Consider the following 16,554-nt stretch of genomic DNA (forward strand, 5'->3'; position numbering starts at 1 on the left):
AACACAGCTCTGTTATGTTGTACATTTGTATCAAAGTATTCTCCATCAACATAACATACCCTCTGGTTAGGGGCTGGGGAGGAAGGGAAGATATGAGTGGCTGGAAGGGTGATAGTAGTGATGGGATCTGATGAAGTGTTGCAGAGCTCAAAATATTAATTCATTCTTTTTTAAATTATAAAATCCCAACAGTGTGGAAATAGGCCCTTCGGCCTAACAAGTCCAAACTGACCCTCAGAGCATCCCACCCAGACCTACCTAATCTACACATCCCTGAACACTTTGGACAATTTAGCATGGCAAATCCACCTAGCCGGGACTATGGGAGGAAACTGGAGCATCTGGAGGAAAACCATGCAAACACGAGGAGAATGTGCAAACTCCACAGAGACAGTCACCCAAGGGTGGAATTAAACCTGGGTCCCTGATGCTATGAGGCAGCAGTGCTAACCACAGAGCTACTGTGCCATCCAATTGGATTAAACTGAATTAATTCTGCATTCTTCCCCAGATGCTGACAGACCTGCTGACTTTCTCCAATTTTTGTTTTTGTTTCAGATCTCCAGCATCTGCAATTCTTTGTTTTATTACAGAGTAAAATAGATCTTGCTGTAATTGTATATGGTATAAGGTTTTGATGGGACTATACCTGAAGTACTGTACACTGCTTTGGTAGTGGTTGAGCAAATAATCAGTGATAGCTTCCTAGGATGAGGCAGTTGTCTGATGATGAGAGGATGTGTAAATTGGCCCTGTGCTCTCTGGCAAATGTGAAGAATAGTTAAACACCTACAGTTAACACAGACACTGTGGAGGCCAACTGGAATTTCTCATTTAGCTGCCTACAGGTGACCTACCAGCAGCCAGCCAGATTCAAGATCCTTCTGAGCTGCTTGAGCACAGTTGTTGCTGTCAGCCATCCAGGGATCTAACTCCTCAGCAGGGGCCTACATTCTTATTTACATTCTCAGTTTACAAGTTTAAAAAGTCACACAGAGGTTGCCTCGAAATGGAGGCTCCTTCTTTCATTCTTGCCCACACTGCAGGCTTTAGCTCTTTTGGAGATGGAGGACGTTCTGTTGGTTCTCCAGCTCTGGAAGCCCACCTACAACACTCCCTTGAACATTGAGTCCACCCTCTAGCCACAGCTGTAAGGCTATTCCACGCTCCATGTGTCCTCTTGATTCCCAGTTGACCCCAATGTTTGAGCCAGAAGCTGAACCACATTTTGTGTCAGTAGTCAATTAAGAAAAGGTCAAATTTTGGATAAGAATCCCACCAGCAAACCCTGACCAACCCCCTGCACACCACCCCGCCCACAAAATAAAACAACTTTGAAAATTCTGAAATAAAAGCATGTTCTTGCTGTAATGATGTGATAATTGTTATCGCTACTTTCAGTTGAGAAAGAGAAGCCATTAAATGTTGCACATGGAGCATGGTATTAGAATTGTGCCATTGAAGTTGTAGTGGTTTGACATTAGTAAGAGACACAGCAGCTGTAAGAAATGGCAAGAAAAATGAGCACTCAGCATCATCCTGTTGTAATGATCTGGTTAGGGACCAACAAAGTTTATGTTTACAGTTTACAAGGTGTGAATTCTTGGGAATTTACTAAGAGAATAAAGCCACATAATTCCATAATTTTCAACAAACAATATAAACATAACTATTGAAAGCTAGAAAAGTGAAACAAATCTACCCTATGTACATCTTTAATTTAGAAAATCAAGGCAGATAGTTTCTATACTTCCAAGCACCTCAGATAGTAATGCAATTAAATTCCAATCAAATCTGTTTTTGTTGAATAGTAAAAGGTGGTCCAGGCACAATAACCTTCCGCCCACCCTTGATATTTTCCTACCTTCAGGCCGTTGCCACAGTACTGGGTGAATGGCAGGTGGCTCTTACAATCAGATGCCCTCCCTGCTACTGACCTTCCCCATTTATCCAGGCTGAGAACTAGCACTGATACATATGGGCTTGTTCACACCAATGGCTGGGTTCTTTTGTTGCCAACTAATTCTGGAGCAGAATATGAACTCGGGGTGTTCTGTCTCAGAGACAAGAGGGTGACTCATCATAACACTCCAGTTCCTTTAGGAGGGCACGGAACTCTTTTTGAAATAATGCTGCATGATCTTTTAAATCCACTGGACCTGTTGACTATTGCAAATGTCTCACTTTGAAACATCTTTTAAATACAGAGGGGTGGTAGACATCCCAGACTAATAGTCCGCGGATTTTAGGCAGTCTGAGCAATATGTGATTCAAGAACCACTGAAATGTGGCTTAGTCTTAAAAGCACACTGAAATGACCATCCATTTCTGGAACGTTTATGAATGAGCAACCAATATTGCTCCTTCCAATGATGCCCTTATCCCATAAAAAAAATGCAAAAATTCAGCATTTTCCTGGTATTGCAATGAAGCATTGATCTAGATTATAAAATCAAATCCTGGAATCGGATTTAGAACTGGTAATTAACAGCCATAAAAACAAAAAGGCTATCACTGAGCCATACTGAACCCTTTACTTCATTGTGCCTTTCTAGAAATAGCACTACGTTCACAAGTACAACAGAAACATTTCCATCAGTTGCTCTTACCTTAAGGAGGTTTACTGAGTATGGTGCAGGATCCCAGGCCACTAAAACCACATTCTTAAATAGTACGTTATTATTAAATTTGTGCTCTGGGTTAACAAGTATCTGCAAATCATGATGAAAACAAGACATTACTTCAAAAAAAGCATTGAGTGAAATTGAGGTGTGTGGTAATTCAAATTACCCAAAGGTATTGCACAGAGAGTTAAAAGGTAGAAATTTATTTGCAAAAGGAACTTAAATATTCCAGAAGCAGTTGAACAGCAACAATGCATACATTACATTTGAAGAATAGTAGCAATTAGGCAAGTTATTCATGATCATAGATAAGGTTGATACAACAAAACATTTCTACTCCTTCACAGCCTAACTAAAGCATTCATAAAGCTATTACAATCCTGATCAGAGATATTTGCTTGATTGTCATTTAATATGGGTGCTGGCCATAACGTGTTGATTTTCAATTTGTTAAAATATACCCACAATTCTTAAATAGAGATAATTTGAGTATTAGTTATTGAGTGAAAATTGATTTGATTTGCCATTAAAAAAGAATGCATTTATCCTTCTCACTTCCCACCTACATCCACAATTCCTCTGACACTATACGTCAGTTTTAGAATTTCCAGTTCACAGACTCCAGTGGTCTCCTCTTTACCATGGACCCGCAATACTTTTACACATCCTTTCCTCAACAGGATGGTCTCAGGGCTCTCCGTTTCTTCCTGGAAAAAATGGCCTGAACCATCGCTATCTACTGCCACCCTCCTCTGCCTGGCCAAGCTTGTCCTTACCCTGGGCAAATTCTGTAATTTCTCCTACTTTTTTTAGGTCAAAGGGGTTGCCATGGGTACCCACATGGGCTCCAGTTACGGTTGTCTCTTCGTGGGTTATGTGGAGCATTCCTTGTTTCAGTTCTAATCTGGCCCCCACCAGCAACCCTTTCTCCTGTAAAGCAATGACATTATCTGTGCTGCTTCCCTTTCTCATCCAGATATGAAAAAAAAATCAATTGCACTTCCAATTTTCAACCCGCTCTCATCTTTGCCCGGTCCATCTCTGATTCCTCCTTTCCCATCCTCGACATCTCTGCTTCCATTTCTGAGGCTAGGTTGGCCACCAATATCCACTCAAAGTTTATAAAATAATGAGGGATATAAATAGAGTCAATGGCAATTGTCTTTTTCCTAGGATGGGGGACTTCAAGATTAGGGGACGCATTTTAAGGTGAGACGAGAGGGATCTAAAAAAGATATGGGGGCAATTTTTTTAGAGAGAGGGTGGCTCACATATGGAATGAACTTTCTGAGGAAGTGGTGGATATGGGTACAATTACAACGTTTAAAAGACATTTGGATAAACACAAGAATAGGAAATATTAAGTGGGATATGGGCCGGGGAGGCTGGTGGGATTAGTTTTGTTTGGGATTATGCTTGACAGGGACTAGTTAGACTGAAAGGTCTGTTTCTGTGCTGTATGATTCTATGACTCTATGAGTGTGACTCCCACAATTATCTGGACTATAAATCCTCACACCCTATTCCCTGTAAAGACTCTATTTCATTCTTTCAGTTCCTCTGTCTCCTTTTCATCAGCTCTAATGATGCCAAATTTGACAAGTGGGCATCTGAAATATTCACCTTCTTCCTCAACCTAAGATTCACCAGCATCGTAGCTAATAGGGCCCTCAGCTGAGTCCAACCCATATCCTGCACCTTGATGTTCGCCTCATCTCTCCCTCCCCCTCGTCCCCATCTACCACCCCACCAACATCCAGAGGATCATTAGCTTTCAATTCCACCACCTCCAGTGCCAAGCACATATCCCCCTCTTCTCCCTTGTCAGCCTTCTGCAGGGACACCTTAGTCCACTCTACTTTCACTCCCAAAACGTTCCCTGCCACCCACAGCCCCAAAGCACCTTCCCCTGTAACTGCAGAAGGGATAATATCTACCCATTCACTTCCTCCCTCCTCAGCATACAAAGGCCCAAGGACACGTTCCAGATGAAGCAGTGCTTTACCAGCACTTCACTCAATCTACATTGGCTAGGCCACTTTTGGAGTGCAGTGTGCAATTCTGGTTACCCTGCTTTGGAAGGGTGTTGCAAAACTTGAAACGGCTCAGAAAAGATTTACAAGAATATTTTCAGGCTCGGAGAGTTTAAGGATCGGGCGATGCTGAATAGGCTGGGGAGATTTTCCCTGAAGCATTGGACACTGAGGGGTGACCTTGAAGAAGTTCATAAAATCGTATGGATTGACCTGCCAAAGGAACTGGTAGAGGCTGGTACAATACAATATTTAACAGGCACCTGGATAGATAAATGAATAGGAAGGGTTTAGAGGGATGTGGGCCAAATGCTGGCAAATGGAATTAGATTTACCTCAGATTTCAAGTCGGCATGGACGAGTTGGACCAAAGGATCTGTTTCCATGCTGTACAGCTCAATGACTTTATGACTATGATCACAATGTGGTCCCCTCTACAATGGGGAAACAAAGTGTCAACTGGGTGACTGCTTTGCAGAACACCTATATTCTGTCTGCAAAAAAAGATCCTGAGCTTCCAGTTGCCTTCACTTCAACACACCACCACGTCCCTGGCCAACATCTCAGTCTCAGGCTTGCCGTAGTGGTTCAGCGAAGCTGAGTGCAAGCCGGAAAAAGACAGCCCCTCATTTTCCACTTGAGAACTTTACAGCCTTCTGGACTCAATATCAAGCACAACAATTTTAGGGCTTGAGCATCTTATCACCCATGTCCTTACTCCAACCCCCACATTCCAGGCCTTGTTATCACATGGGCTATTGCCGCACACAACCCATCGTCAGTGGCTAATGGACTCCACTAGAATTAGAATTATATTTAGATTTTATTGTCACATATACTCCAGTACCGAAGTACAGAAATAGAGAGAAATTTCATCATTCAGATGGAAAAATAAGGAACGAAGTTAAAAGTTATACATTACAGTCCTTAGTATTAAGTAGAAACATAAAGAAATAAAGTTGAAAGTTCAACATTACAGTCTTTCTTAAGTGCTTAGCCATGCTGGGCTCACACTCCCTACAAAGCTCTATCTCCTCCACTTTGGCCAACTCTTTGGGAGACCCTTAGCTGCATTTCATGCTGCTGTAGATGCTGGATGACCTCCCTCACATTAGGATTGCTGTTCCTGCACTGGCTTGATCTCTGAATGTTAAGATCCATCCCGACACCTAGCCGCTGCCACACTCTGGACGTTGACGAAGCTGTGATGCCGTTGCTGCCTCCATGACTGAGCTCTCTCTAGTGAAGACATCCATTAGCAGATATTTATTTTCCCTGGCTGACCTTCACCCAGCACTTTGTCTGTCGAACTTTTCTCTCTCTCTTTGGGTTCCATCCCCTATCGTTTACACCTTCCCCTAACCCTTCATCCCATCTTCTGCAGAAAAACCAAAATTTTCTGTTCTGAAGAAGGGTCACTGGACCTGAAACATTAATGTTACTTTCTCTCCATAGATCCTGCCAAACCTATTGAGCTTCTCCAGCAATTTGTGTTTTTATTTCTGATTTCCTGCATCCGCAGTTCTCTTAGTTTTTTTTACATTTATCCTTCTCATTCTTGGCAGTTTAAATGACAAGGAGCATTGCCTGATAACATGTAAGAACCAACACTTTAAGAAAAAAATAAAGTTGTCTCTCGGCAAGCTTCAATAATTCTGGGCAATCAAAGCAATTTATGAAGGACCTCAAGTACAGAAGTAGTCTGAAAACATGGAAGCCAAAACTCTGAAGAATAAGATAAATAAGCCAGAGTTACTGGTCAGAATCTTGCAACTCAATTCTACTTTCCCATATAATCCAAAGTTAGGAAATGATAAAAGAACAGCAATGGGTTGCGAAGTGAAAATATCACTTAATGAGTCATTCAGAGGTCTAAATAACCTGGAGGCATGGGCTTGAATCATAGTTGATGGGATTTATATTCAATTCTAAAGTTTAAAAATTGGTCTCATGATGATCACGAAACCATTGTCAATTCTCATTGGCAGCCATCTGGTTGACTAATGCCCTTTAATAAAGTAAATCTGCAGCCTTTACATAGTCTGGCATGTGTGATTCCAGACCCACAAAGCTGCTTGACTCTTAAAAGGCTTCTGAAGTGGCCTAACAAGCCACTCAGTTGTACCCAACCTCTATAAAGTTAAGGAAAAGGAATCAAACTAAATGGACTGCCTGGCATTGACCTAGGCAGCAGAAATTATAACAGTAAATGCAGCTAACTCAGCTAATATTCTGCGTTTGAATCCCACTACAGATGACGGAATTTGAATTCAATAGAAAAAATCTGGAATTATGAATTGACTAATGACCATGAAACCATTGCCGATTGTTGGAAAAACCTACCTGGCTGACAACTCTTCTTCATGGAAGGAAATCTGCCATCCTCACCTGGTCTGGCCTACATGTGGCTCTAAACCTGCAGTAATTCTGGTTGATTCTCAACTGCCCTCTGAAATAGCTAAGCAAGCAATTTGTTTGTATCAATCACTACGAAATCTCAATAATTAAATGAAACAGGATTGATCACCTGGCATCGACCTAAGGACTGGAAAAGACAATGGCAGAAACAGCCCTGTCGACCTTGAAAAGTCCTTCTTACTAATGTCTGGGGGCCAGTGCCAAAATTGAGAGAACTGCCTCACAGACTAGTTAAGAAACAGCCTGACGTAGTTATACTCACAGAATCATACTTTGCAGACAATGTACCAGGCACTGCCATCACCGTAGCTGGACATGTTCAGTCCCACCAACAGGACAGAACTGGCAGAGGGGGCAGCACAGTGGCATTCAGTTAAGAGGGTGTTGCTGTAGGAATCCTCACCATTGACTCCGGATCCCATGAAGTCTTACGGATTCAAGTTAAACAATGGCAAGGAAACCTCCTGCTGACTTCCACGTACCATCCTTATGAATTAGTACTCCTACATGTAGAACAATACTTGGAGGAAGAACTGAGGGTGGCAAGGGTGCATGATGTACTCTGGGTGGGGGATTTCATTGTCAATCACCATGATTGGCTCGGCAGCAGTACAACCGATTGAGCTGGTCGGGTCCTAAAGGACGTAGCTGCTATACCTGGTCTGCGGCAGGTGGTGAGGGAACCAACAAGAGAGAAAATCATACTTGACCTCATTCTTACAGCTGCAAATGCATCTGTCCATGACAATATTGGTACGTGACCACTGCACAGTCCTTGTGAAGACAAAGTCCCACCTTCACATTGAGAATAACCTCCATCGAGTTGTGTGAACCATGTTCAACGGGACAATCTTCGAACAGATCCAGCAGTTCAAAACTGGACATCCACGAGGAGCTGTGGGCCATCAACAGCAGTGGAATTGTATTCCAGTACAATCTGTAACCTCATGGCCTGGCGTATACCCCACTCAAATCCCCCACTCAACCCTGTTTGAACGGAGAGTGCAGGAAGGCATGCCAGGAGCAGCACCAGGTATACCTAAAAATGGGGTGTCAACCTAGTGAAACTGCCAAACAGGATCACTCGTCCACCAAACACCACAAGCAGCAAGCGATGGGCAGTGCTAAACAATCCCACAACCAATAGTTCACATCTAACCTCTGCAGTCTTGCCATATCCAGTCATAATTTGTGGACAATTAAACAACTCACGAAGGACAAGGCTCCACAAATATCCCCATACTCAATGATGGAAGAGCCCAATACATCAGTATTGGGCATTCACAGCAATCTTCAGCCAGAAGTGCTGAGTGGATGATTCATCTCAGCCGCGTCCAGTGATCCCCAACATTACAGATACCAGTCTTCAGCCAACTTGATTCATTCCACATGATATCACAAAATAATTAGAGGTACTGGTCAGTGCAATAGCTATGGAGCCTGGCAACATTCTGGCAATAGTACTGGAGACTCGTGCTCCAGAACTTGCCACTCCCCTAGTCAAGCTCTTCCAGCATAGTTACAAAACTGGTATCTATCCAACAATGTGGAAAATTGGCCGGGTATGTCAGCACTAAGTAAAGCAGGTCAAATGCAAACCAGTCAATTACTGCCCCATCAGCCCAATTTCAACCATCAGTATAGCGATGGGAAGTGTTATCAACAGTGCTATCAAGCAGCAAATGCTTGGCAATAACTTGGCCAGTATTACAGTTTCAATCTCTGCAGGAACACTCAGCTTCTGGCCTCATTACAGCCTTGCTCTAAACATGGACAAAAGAGCTGAATTCTAGAGATGAGGTATGAATGACAGCACTTGAGATCGAGGCTGCATTTGACTGAGTGTGGCATCAAGGAGCCCTGGAAAAGCTGGAATCATTGGGTATCGGGGGCAAACTATCCAGTGGATGGAGTCATACCTGGCACACAGGAAGATGGCTGTGGTTGTGGAAGTTCAGTCATCGCAACTCCTGGAGTTCCTCAGTGTATGATCCTAGGCCCAACCATCTTCAGCCGTTTCATCAACGACTTTCCCTCCATCATAAGATCAGAAATGGGAATGTTTGCCGATAATTACACAATGTTCAACACCATTCACGACTCCTCAGGCACTGAAGTAGTTCGTGTTCAAATGCAACAAGATCTGGACAATATCCAGGCTTGGGCTAACAAATGGCAATTAACAATTGTGCCACACAAATGTTAGGCAATGACCATCTCCAAGAAGACACAATCTAACCACTGCCCCTTGACATTCAATGGTGTTACCATCACTGAATCCTGCGCTATCAACATCCTAGGGCTTACCATTGACCAGAAGCTCAACTGGACTCACACATAGACACAGTGGCTAAAAAGCAGGTCAGAAGCTAGGAATACTGCAGCGAGTAACTCATCTCCTGACTCCTCAAAGCCTGTGCACCAACTACAAGGCACAAGTCAGGAATGTGCTGGAATACTCCCCATTTTCCTGGATGATTGCAGTCCCAACAACACTTGAGAAACTCAACACCATTAACATCAAAGCAGTCCACTTGATTGGCACTGCATCCACAAGCATCCCCTCTCTCCAACGCTCAGTAGCAGCAGTGTGTACTATCTACAAGACGGACTGAAGAAATTCACCAAAGATCCATGCTTTCCAAGCTCATTACCTTTTCCATCTAGAAGCATAAGGGCAGCGGGTACATGGGAATGTTACTGTTTGCATATTCTCCTGCAAGCCACTCACTATCCTGAATTGGAAATATGTCACCGTTTCTTTACTGTCACTGGGTCAATATCCTGGAATTTGCTCCTTCAGGGCATTGTGGTCCACCTACAGCACATGGTCTACAATGGTTCAAGAATGCACTCACCACACCTTCTGTAGGGCAACTAGGGATGGGCAATCAATATTAGACTAGCCAGCGATGCTCAAATCCCATGAGTGAATAAAAGAAAAGCCATCCAATACTGCTTAACATCTGGGGTCCAGTGCCAAAGGTGGGATGGATGAATCAAGCAGCACCCTGACATTGTCATACTCATGCCCATCATGTCTTAGACAGAATGTAGAAGACAGCGTTCCACAATCTCTGGTTAAGTGCTGTCCATCCAGCAGGACAAACCTAGAAAGGTGACAGTACAGTGGTATATAAGCGGGGGTGGGAGTTGGGAAGAAATGCTGCCAGCATTGACTCTAGATTGTGTGAAATCTCACAGCATCAGGTTAAACTTGAGCAAGGAAATGTCTTGCTGCTTACCACCAACTGTTCCTCCGTCTCAGCTCCTAAATTTTGAATATGAATTGGAAGAATAGCTGAGGGTCTTCAGAGCAGAGTAAGTGTTCTGGGTGGCCTACCTCAACGTCTGTTGATCAGAGTGGCTTGGAAACACCTCAAGTAAAAGAACTGGCCAAGTCCTAAAGGTCAAGGCAGCTAGATTGAGTCTGTGGCAGCTAGCGAGGGAACCACCAAGAGGAAAAAACTTCCTTTGACTTGTCCTTACTAATCTACCAAACGTAGATGTATCTGTCCATGACAGAATTGGCAGGAGTGACCGCTTTACTGTCCTTGTTGTGATGAAGTCCTGACTACGCATTGAAGATGCCATCTAATATGTTATGTGGCACTACCACTATGCTGCTTGGAGTATATTTTGAGCAGATCTAGAAAGTCAGAATTGAGTATCCATGAGGACAGTGGACCATCAGCAACAGCAGAGTTAGATTAAAGCAAAATCTGTAATTTATCTGCTTGATGTATCCCCTATTTTCCAATTACCATCAAGTTGGAAGATCAACTCTGGTTCAATGAAAAGTGTAGGATGGCATGTGAGGAGCAGCCCCAAGTTGAGGATGATGATTTGTTCGCTGAGCTGGTGGGCTGGTTTACAGATGTTTCATCACCATTCTAGGTAACATCATCAGTGTGCCTTCAATGAAGCATTGTTGGTCTGTCCCACTTGTTATTATGTGAGTCCAGTCTGATGTGGTGACTGGCCTCATTTCCAGTTCTGCTTTGTAGTCGTTGATATATGGGGCCTATTTCCATATGTTTGTTGGTAGAGTTCCGGGTTAGGTACCAGGCCTCTAGGAATTCCTGTGCATGTCTTTGGTTGATTTGTCCTGGGATGGTGATCGTGTCTCAGTTGTGGACCATTAAACAGCATAAAAGAGGAGGCAGCTCCACAACTGTACTCATTCCCAATAATGGGACAATCCAGTGTATCAGTACAAAAAACAAGGTGGAAATATTTGCAAGAATATTCAGCCAGAAGTGCTCAGTGGAAAATGCTGCTCAGCCTCATTAAGGTGCCCCCAGTATCACATATGCCAGTCTTCAGCCAATTCAATTCACTTCAGATTATTTAAGAGTCACATTATTTAACACTTCTTCAAAGTAATGTTCAACATAGCGAACTGAACCTTCACCTGAGGTGGCAGGTGGGATTGTGGCAGGAAGCATGTGGTAGCATCTAGAATAGATACAGAATGATGATGAAGGAGCCTGAGACTTTGGTTAAACGGTGTGTTTTCCGTGAGTATGATTACATCAGGCTATTGTTTGACTGTTCTGCAGGACACCTGTCTGAATTTGGCACAAATCCCCCGACTGTCATGGGGAGGACGTTTTACACTCAACTGGAATTTTTGTACCTTTGTCCAAGTTTGCATCTAATACTCATTGGGATTGTCAACTCATTTCACATTCCTAATACTTTGTCATATGAATTAATCAAATGAATAGCTTGCCAAACTAATTCAGGGGGCAGTTAAGAATCAAACACATTATGCGAGTCTGGAGTCCAATGTAGGTCAGACCTGGTGAGGATTACAAGTTTGCTTCCATTAGTGAACCGTTAACTGGGGAAAACATTAGCAGAAGAAACACCACGTATTATAACTAAAGTAACATTGTTTGAAAGTAAGTATGTGATGATACACATTGACTCACTTGTGAATTAATAACACGAATTGTGGTTTTACTCCCAACATCCTTCTCATAACCTCGTGTAGGAGCAGCATTAAATCTCAGCACTGCATCATGGGAATCTGTAAAAGAGGAACATGTCAATGATTATCATATTTGGTTTTATGAAATTTAAGCAATTGGAACTGTGATATGCGATTTTAAACGTCTGTACCCTCACACTGTATAAAATGGGGGATTTTATAATATTGAATTCATGGTATTAATTTAGACAGAAGGGCTAGCAGATTGAATTGGGATAACTATTAGCAGAATTTTGCAGGGTTGATTGGAGCATTCATAAGGGTGGGTGAGGCAGCTCAGTTGGGTGGAAGCAAAAATTCAGTTTCCCAATATTGGAGTGAAGTTTTGCCATATGTTCTCAGAATTCTTCTGTCTAATAAATTGAACTTAGCTTGCATGATTTAACATATTGGCCCAGTTAACAAGCCTGCTCAATCAAGACAACCATACTAGTGGAGTGCAGAGGAGAGAATCAAAGTGATAGCAGCAAGACAGGCATGGAGGTCTAGCACATCTAGGATGGGGAACACAATGGGGTATTGAGAATTGACCCAGAGGTGGTGTAGGCTACGGCTGCGTACAAGAATCTGGGTGGGAGTGGTCTTAGGAGGAAGAGGAGGAATATAAGAGAGATTGTGAAAAGGCTAATAATCATACAGGGGAGATTTAGGAAAGACAGAGGGGATACCTGAGGAAGGGAGCAGGCCTCCAGTAATGAGGAGAGAAATTGTAATGTAAAGAAGAAAGATAGATGATGAACAAATCAAGCAAAAAGTTAACAATTACCATCTCTCTCTTAAATTGTTCTGAAATAGAAAGCATCCTAGAGAATGTGCATGATACATAGGAGGGACCTGAAATCTGTTTACGCATGTTCCTCAACAATACAAACACATCCAACTGAGGAAATTGGAGCAGAAGTTGAAAAATACTACTGTCTGAGTGTTCAGTTAAGGTTTTTGCACTGAATGGAAGCACTCACTGCAGAGTAAAGGTGAGTAACTTCTTTCAAATCCTAACATTAGCATCTCAACATGTTCAGTGATTTGTCTACCTCTGTGAAAGGTGCCCCACGATGGTAATGATGCTGCATGCAATATTCCACATTCAGCCATGGAGGAACGTTTATATGCCAATGTTAAGGACATGAGAATGAAACTGTCACATAGGCTGTAGTTTGCAATGATGCAAGGTTATATCACAGGGGATAGTGAAGGCCTCCAAGAGTCAGGTTGAGATAATGCATGGAATGCTGTGCAAAGATCAAAGCCACAAAGATTTCCCATGTGGTAACAGAGGGGAAAACAGTCATGGGACATAAAGGATTTAGAGGTGTCTGTAGATCCACTTTTCACCCAATGCCAGAGCTGCCTGAGTATGGGCCTAAGAGTATACTGATTATGTCCAGACTTCAGATGGAAAACAAACATCTCACTGCTGGTTTTTCCTCACTGATCAGTACTTCCCTGCCAGCTTGACCAAGTTAACTCAGCAGTTTTCTTGGCATGGCCTGAGGTAAACAATGAAAAGGAAAAGGAAGGAAGATCCAGAACCCACAGCAAATGGAAAAGCAAGACTCAGGGCTGCAGCTGTGGACAAAGTGTCTAAACAGCAGAACCAGGGTCATGCAGTGTATAAAGGAGGTGAGGCTATCTACGAATGAGCTATAGGCAGTGCTGGGGATATTTTTACAAGCCTCGATCTGTACCTCTTGCTGGCAGATCGGAAGTCACTTGGGGGAAAGCTCAATGTCACTGGCAGTGAAGATCACAGCAGCATTGAACATCCTTGCTGCCTGCTCTTTTTAAACCTCAGCTGGGGAGATATACTATATTGTACACCCCACTACAATCATATGTTCACCAATGTCCTTTACAACAAGGTAGTATGGCTTACCCAGTTAAACATGGACTCTCTGAGAGCCAAGGTGCCCGAGTCATCAAATTTGCACCTGTCATTGAGTTGGGCCATGAAAGGGGCATCAAACTGTACACATACAGATCTCACCAATGGCTTCATTCAGACAGGTTCCTGAGCAGAAAGGGATTTCACTCCTTGAATGTCCAGTTAGCTTTGACCACAAGGAACAATTCCTAAACATGAGTGCTCACTATCCAAGGAATTGTCACTACACTCATTTTTTGCACATATTCCAGGTTTCTTGAATAATTGCTCCCTGGTATCAAAAATGCTTTCACATGACAAGTGGCTTGGGTTTGTAATGCTCTGCCTGGAAGTGCAATGGGGGAAGGTTCACCTGAGGCATTCAAGAGGGCAACATATGCTTATTTGAATGAAAACAATGTGTGAGAGTACAGGTAAAAAGCAGGAGACTGGCTCTAAGTCATTACATTTATTTGGAGAATTGGGGCAAATGACCTCCTTCTGCACTGTAACATTTCTGTTACTTCCAGGGCTGTCTCATCAGTGACAATGAGTAACTTCAGAAGACATGGTCAATGACCCTAGTGCACAGGACACAGTATGAAGGGTGACACTGTGCACCCAAAGTGACTTCAATATTGTTTAATCTTTATTTTTCTGTTGGTGGCACCACGGCAGCCAATGCTGAACTTGCAAAAGACCACTGGCTGCTTTGCTGGCTTGTCTCCAACAACTTTGATGGGTATCCTCTGGTGGTCCAGGACCTAGAGTTCTCCAGCCTGTTCAAAGGTCACTGCTTAGGTGTAGTTCCACAGTCATCAGCCTGAACGGATGGAAGTAACTACAAATAGGAAAAGGCAGGGTGGATGCAGGGAAGATGTTTCCTCTGGTTGAAGAGTTTAAAATCAGGGGCGACAATTTAAAAATTAGATCTGAGAGGAGGTTAAATTATTTGATACCCAAAGTTATGAGCCTTTGGAATTCTCCACCACAGTGGGCTGCGGAGGCTCAGTATTTGGCTATGTTCAAGGTCACGATGGATAGATTTCTGATTAGCTGTGGTGGACAAGGTTACAGAGGTGGGATGAGTAAAAAGCGTAAAGATGTTTGATCGACGATGATTGCACTGAATAGCAAGGCAGACTTGATGGATTGAATAGCCTTCTCATATTCCTAAGTATTTGGGCCATTTGAAAGAGCAGAGGCGGTGTACTCTGGAAAATGCTGAGATAATGATCCGGGGTGCACTATCACTGCTCCCTCCTGTCAGTGTTCAATGACGTTTCCCTCTGCCTTTGAGGAGATGGGGTGGTTGGAAGTGGTTAATGGGTTAATGCCTTTAGCCCCCTCTTGCCCAGCCACTGAACAAATAAAAGTCTCTGTGTATGTTCTCCTCGTGATGAGGGGTAAGTGAGATGGTGATGTGTGAGCTATTGATTGTTGTAGCTCCTTATAAGTTTAATTGTGAATTCTGTCGGAGATGTGAGAGGCAGAATCGCTGGGATGCGGCAGTGTGTACAGTGTACAAGATGCACTGCAGAAATTCACCAAAGATCCTCAGACAGCACCTTCCAAAACTCCCATCTATAACGACAAGGGCAGCTGTTACATGGGAACACCACCTGCAAGTTCCCCTCCCAGCCACTCACCATCTTGACTTGCAATTATGTCACTGTTCTTTCACTGTCACTGGGTCATAATCCTGGAATTCCCTGCTTGACAGCATTGTGGGTCAACTTACAACGTGTGTGAGTGGCTCATGAAGGCACATGACCACCAATTTCTCAAGGACAGCCAATAAAAATCCTGTCCAGCCAGTACTGGCCAGGTCCCGTGAATGATTTAAAAACATGTAATGCTACAATGGCACTTACAGTGAAGGGATGTACATGGGCTCCATGATATATCTGATGGAATCGCCTTACACCCATCTAGTGTGTGACAGTCCTCCGCAGTGACAACCTTATTAAGCTAATACATACGCATGGGCACATGAAACAATGTGTAGACAGGTGGAGCCCAGCAGACTATTCCTCCTCTTATGGCACTAGAGCTGTGAGTGCTAACCTCCTTTGGCTGCTCTGTCCAGGCTGCCTTCGTCATTTGGGATGGCCTGCTTGTTCCCATCCCTTGGGAAAAGAGCTGCCCTGCTCACTTGAACAGATTCAGGAGGAGCCATGGTTGAAGTGTGGCGCCTCTTTATGCCTAGTTTCTGACATTTCCACTGGTGGGTGAGGGGTGATGAGGGGAGGTTGAGTGATATTCTTGGGTTATAGAGCCATGAGTGCTGGTTGGGTGCCTTTTAAATATGGAACCCAGAAGGTCTTGGGGATTCAGAGGTGGTGGGGTTAGGGAGGCAGGGTAGGAGGGAGCTTCCTATCTGTCTGCCCATAAAGCTCATAGTTCCTCATGCATTCATATGTAATAAATTGTGAGTGACATAACCATGTGACAAACCCTGACCCGTCCCCCGCAAGGTGAAGTACCTCACAGTTTTAGGCTCAGTTGCCGCATTGAGTGATTAAAAAACAGCATTCCACCTTGGTCAGAATAAAATGTTTCCATTTCTTACTTTCTTCTCACCACCAAGAGCCAAGGAATGTTTGTGCCATTTATTGA

The 16,554-nt window shown here is 43.4% G+C and overlaps 1 protein-coding gene across 4 annotated transcripts in view; it reads right to left on the reverse strand.

The window, feature by feature from the left end:
- The window catches only part of LOC125453645 (beta-galactoside alpha-2,6-sialyltransferase 2-like), an 88,831-nt gene that overhangs the window by 11,511 nt on the left and 60,766 nt on the right, over positions 1-16,554 (reverse strand). For all 4 annotated transcript variants that reach the window (XM_048533466.2, XM_048533469.2, XM_048533465.2 and 1 more), the window contains 2 exons: positions 12,013-12,110; positions 2,610-2,711 (listed from right to left, as the gene is read on the reverse strand). In XM_048533466.2, coding sequence (XP_048389423.1) covers positions 2,610-2,711; positions 12,013-12,110 — 200 coding nt within the window. The remainder of the gene's footprint in view (positions 1-2,609; positions 2,712-12,012; positions 12,111-16,554) is intronic.

The sequence above is a fragment of the Stegostoma tigrinum genome, chromosome 6 (genome assembly GCF_030684315.1).
Source record: "Stegostoma tigrinum isolate sSteTig4 chromosome 6, sSteTig4.hap1, whole genome shotgun sequence".
In the NCBI taxonomy this organism is placed as follows: domain Eukaryota; kingdom Metazoa; phylum Chordata; class Chondrichthyes; order Orectolobiformes; family Stegostomatidae; genus Stegostoma; species Stegostoma tigrinum.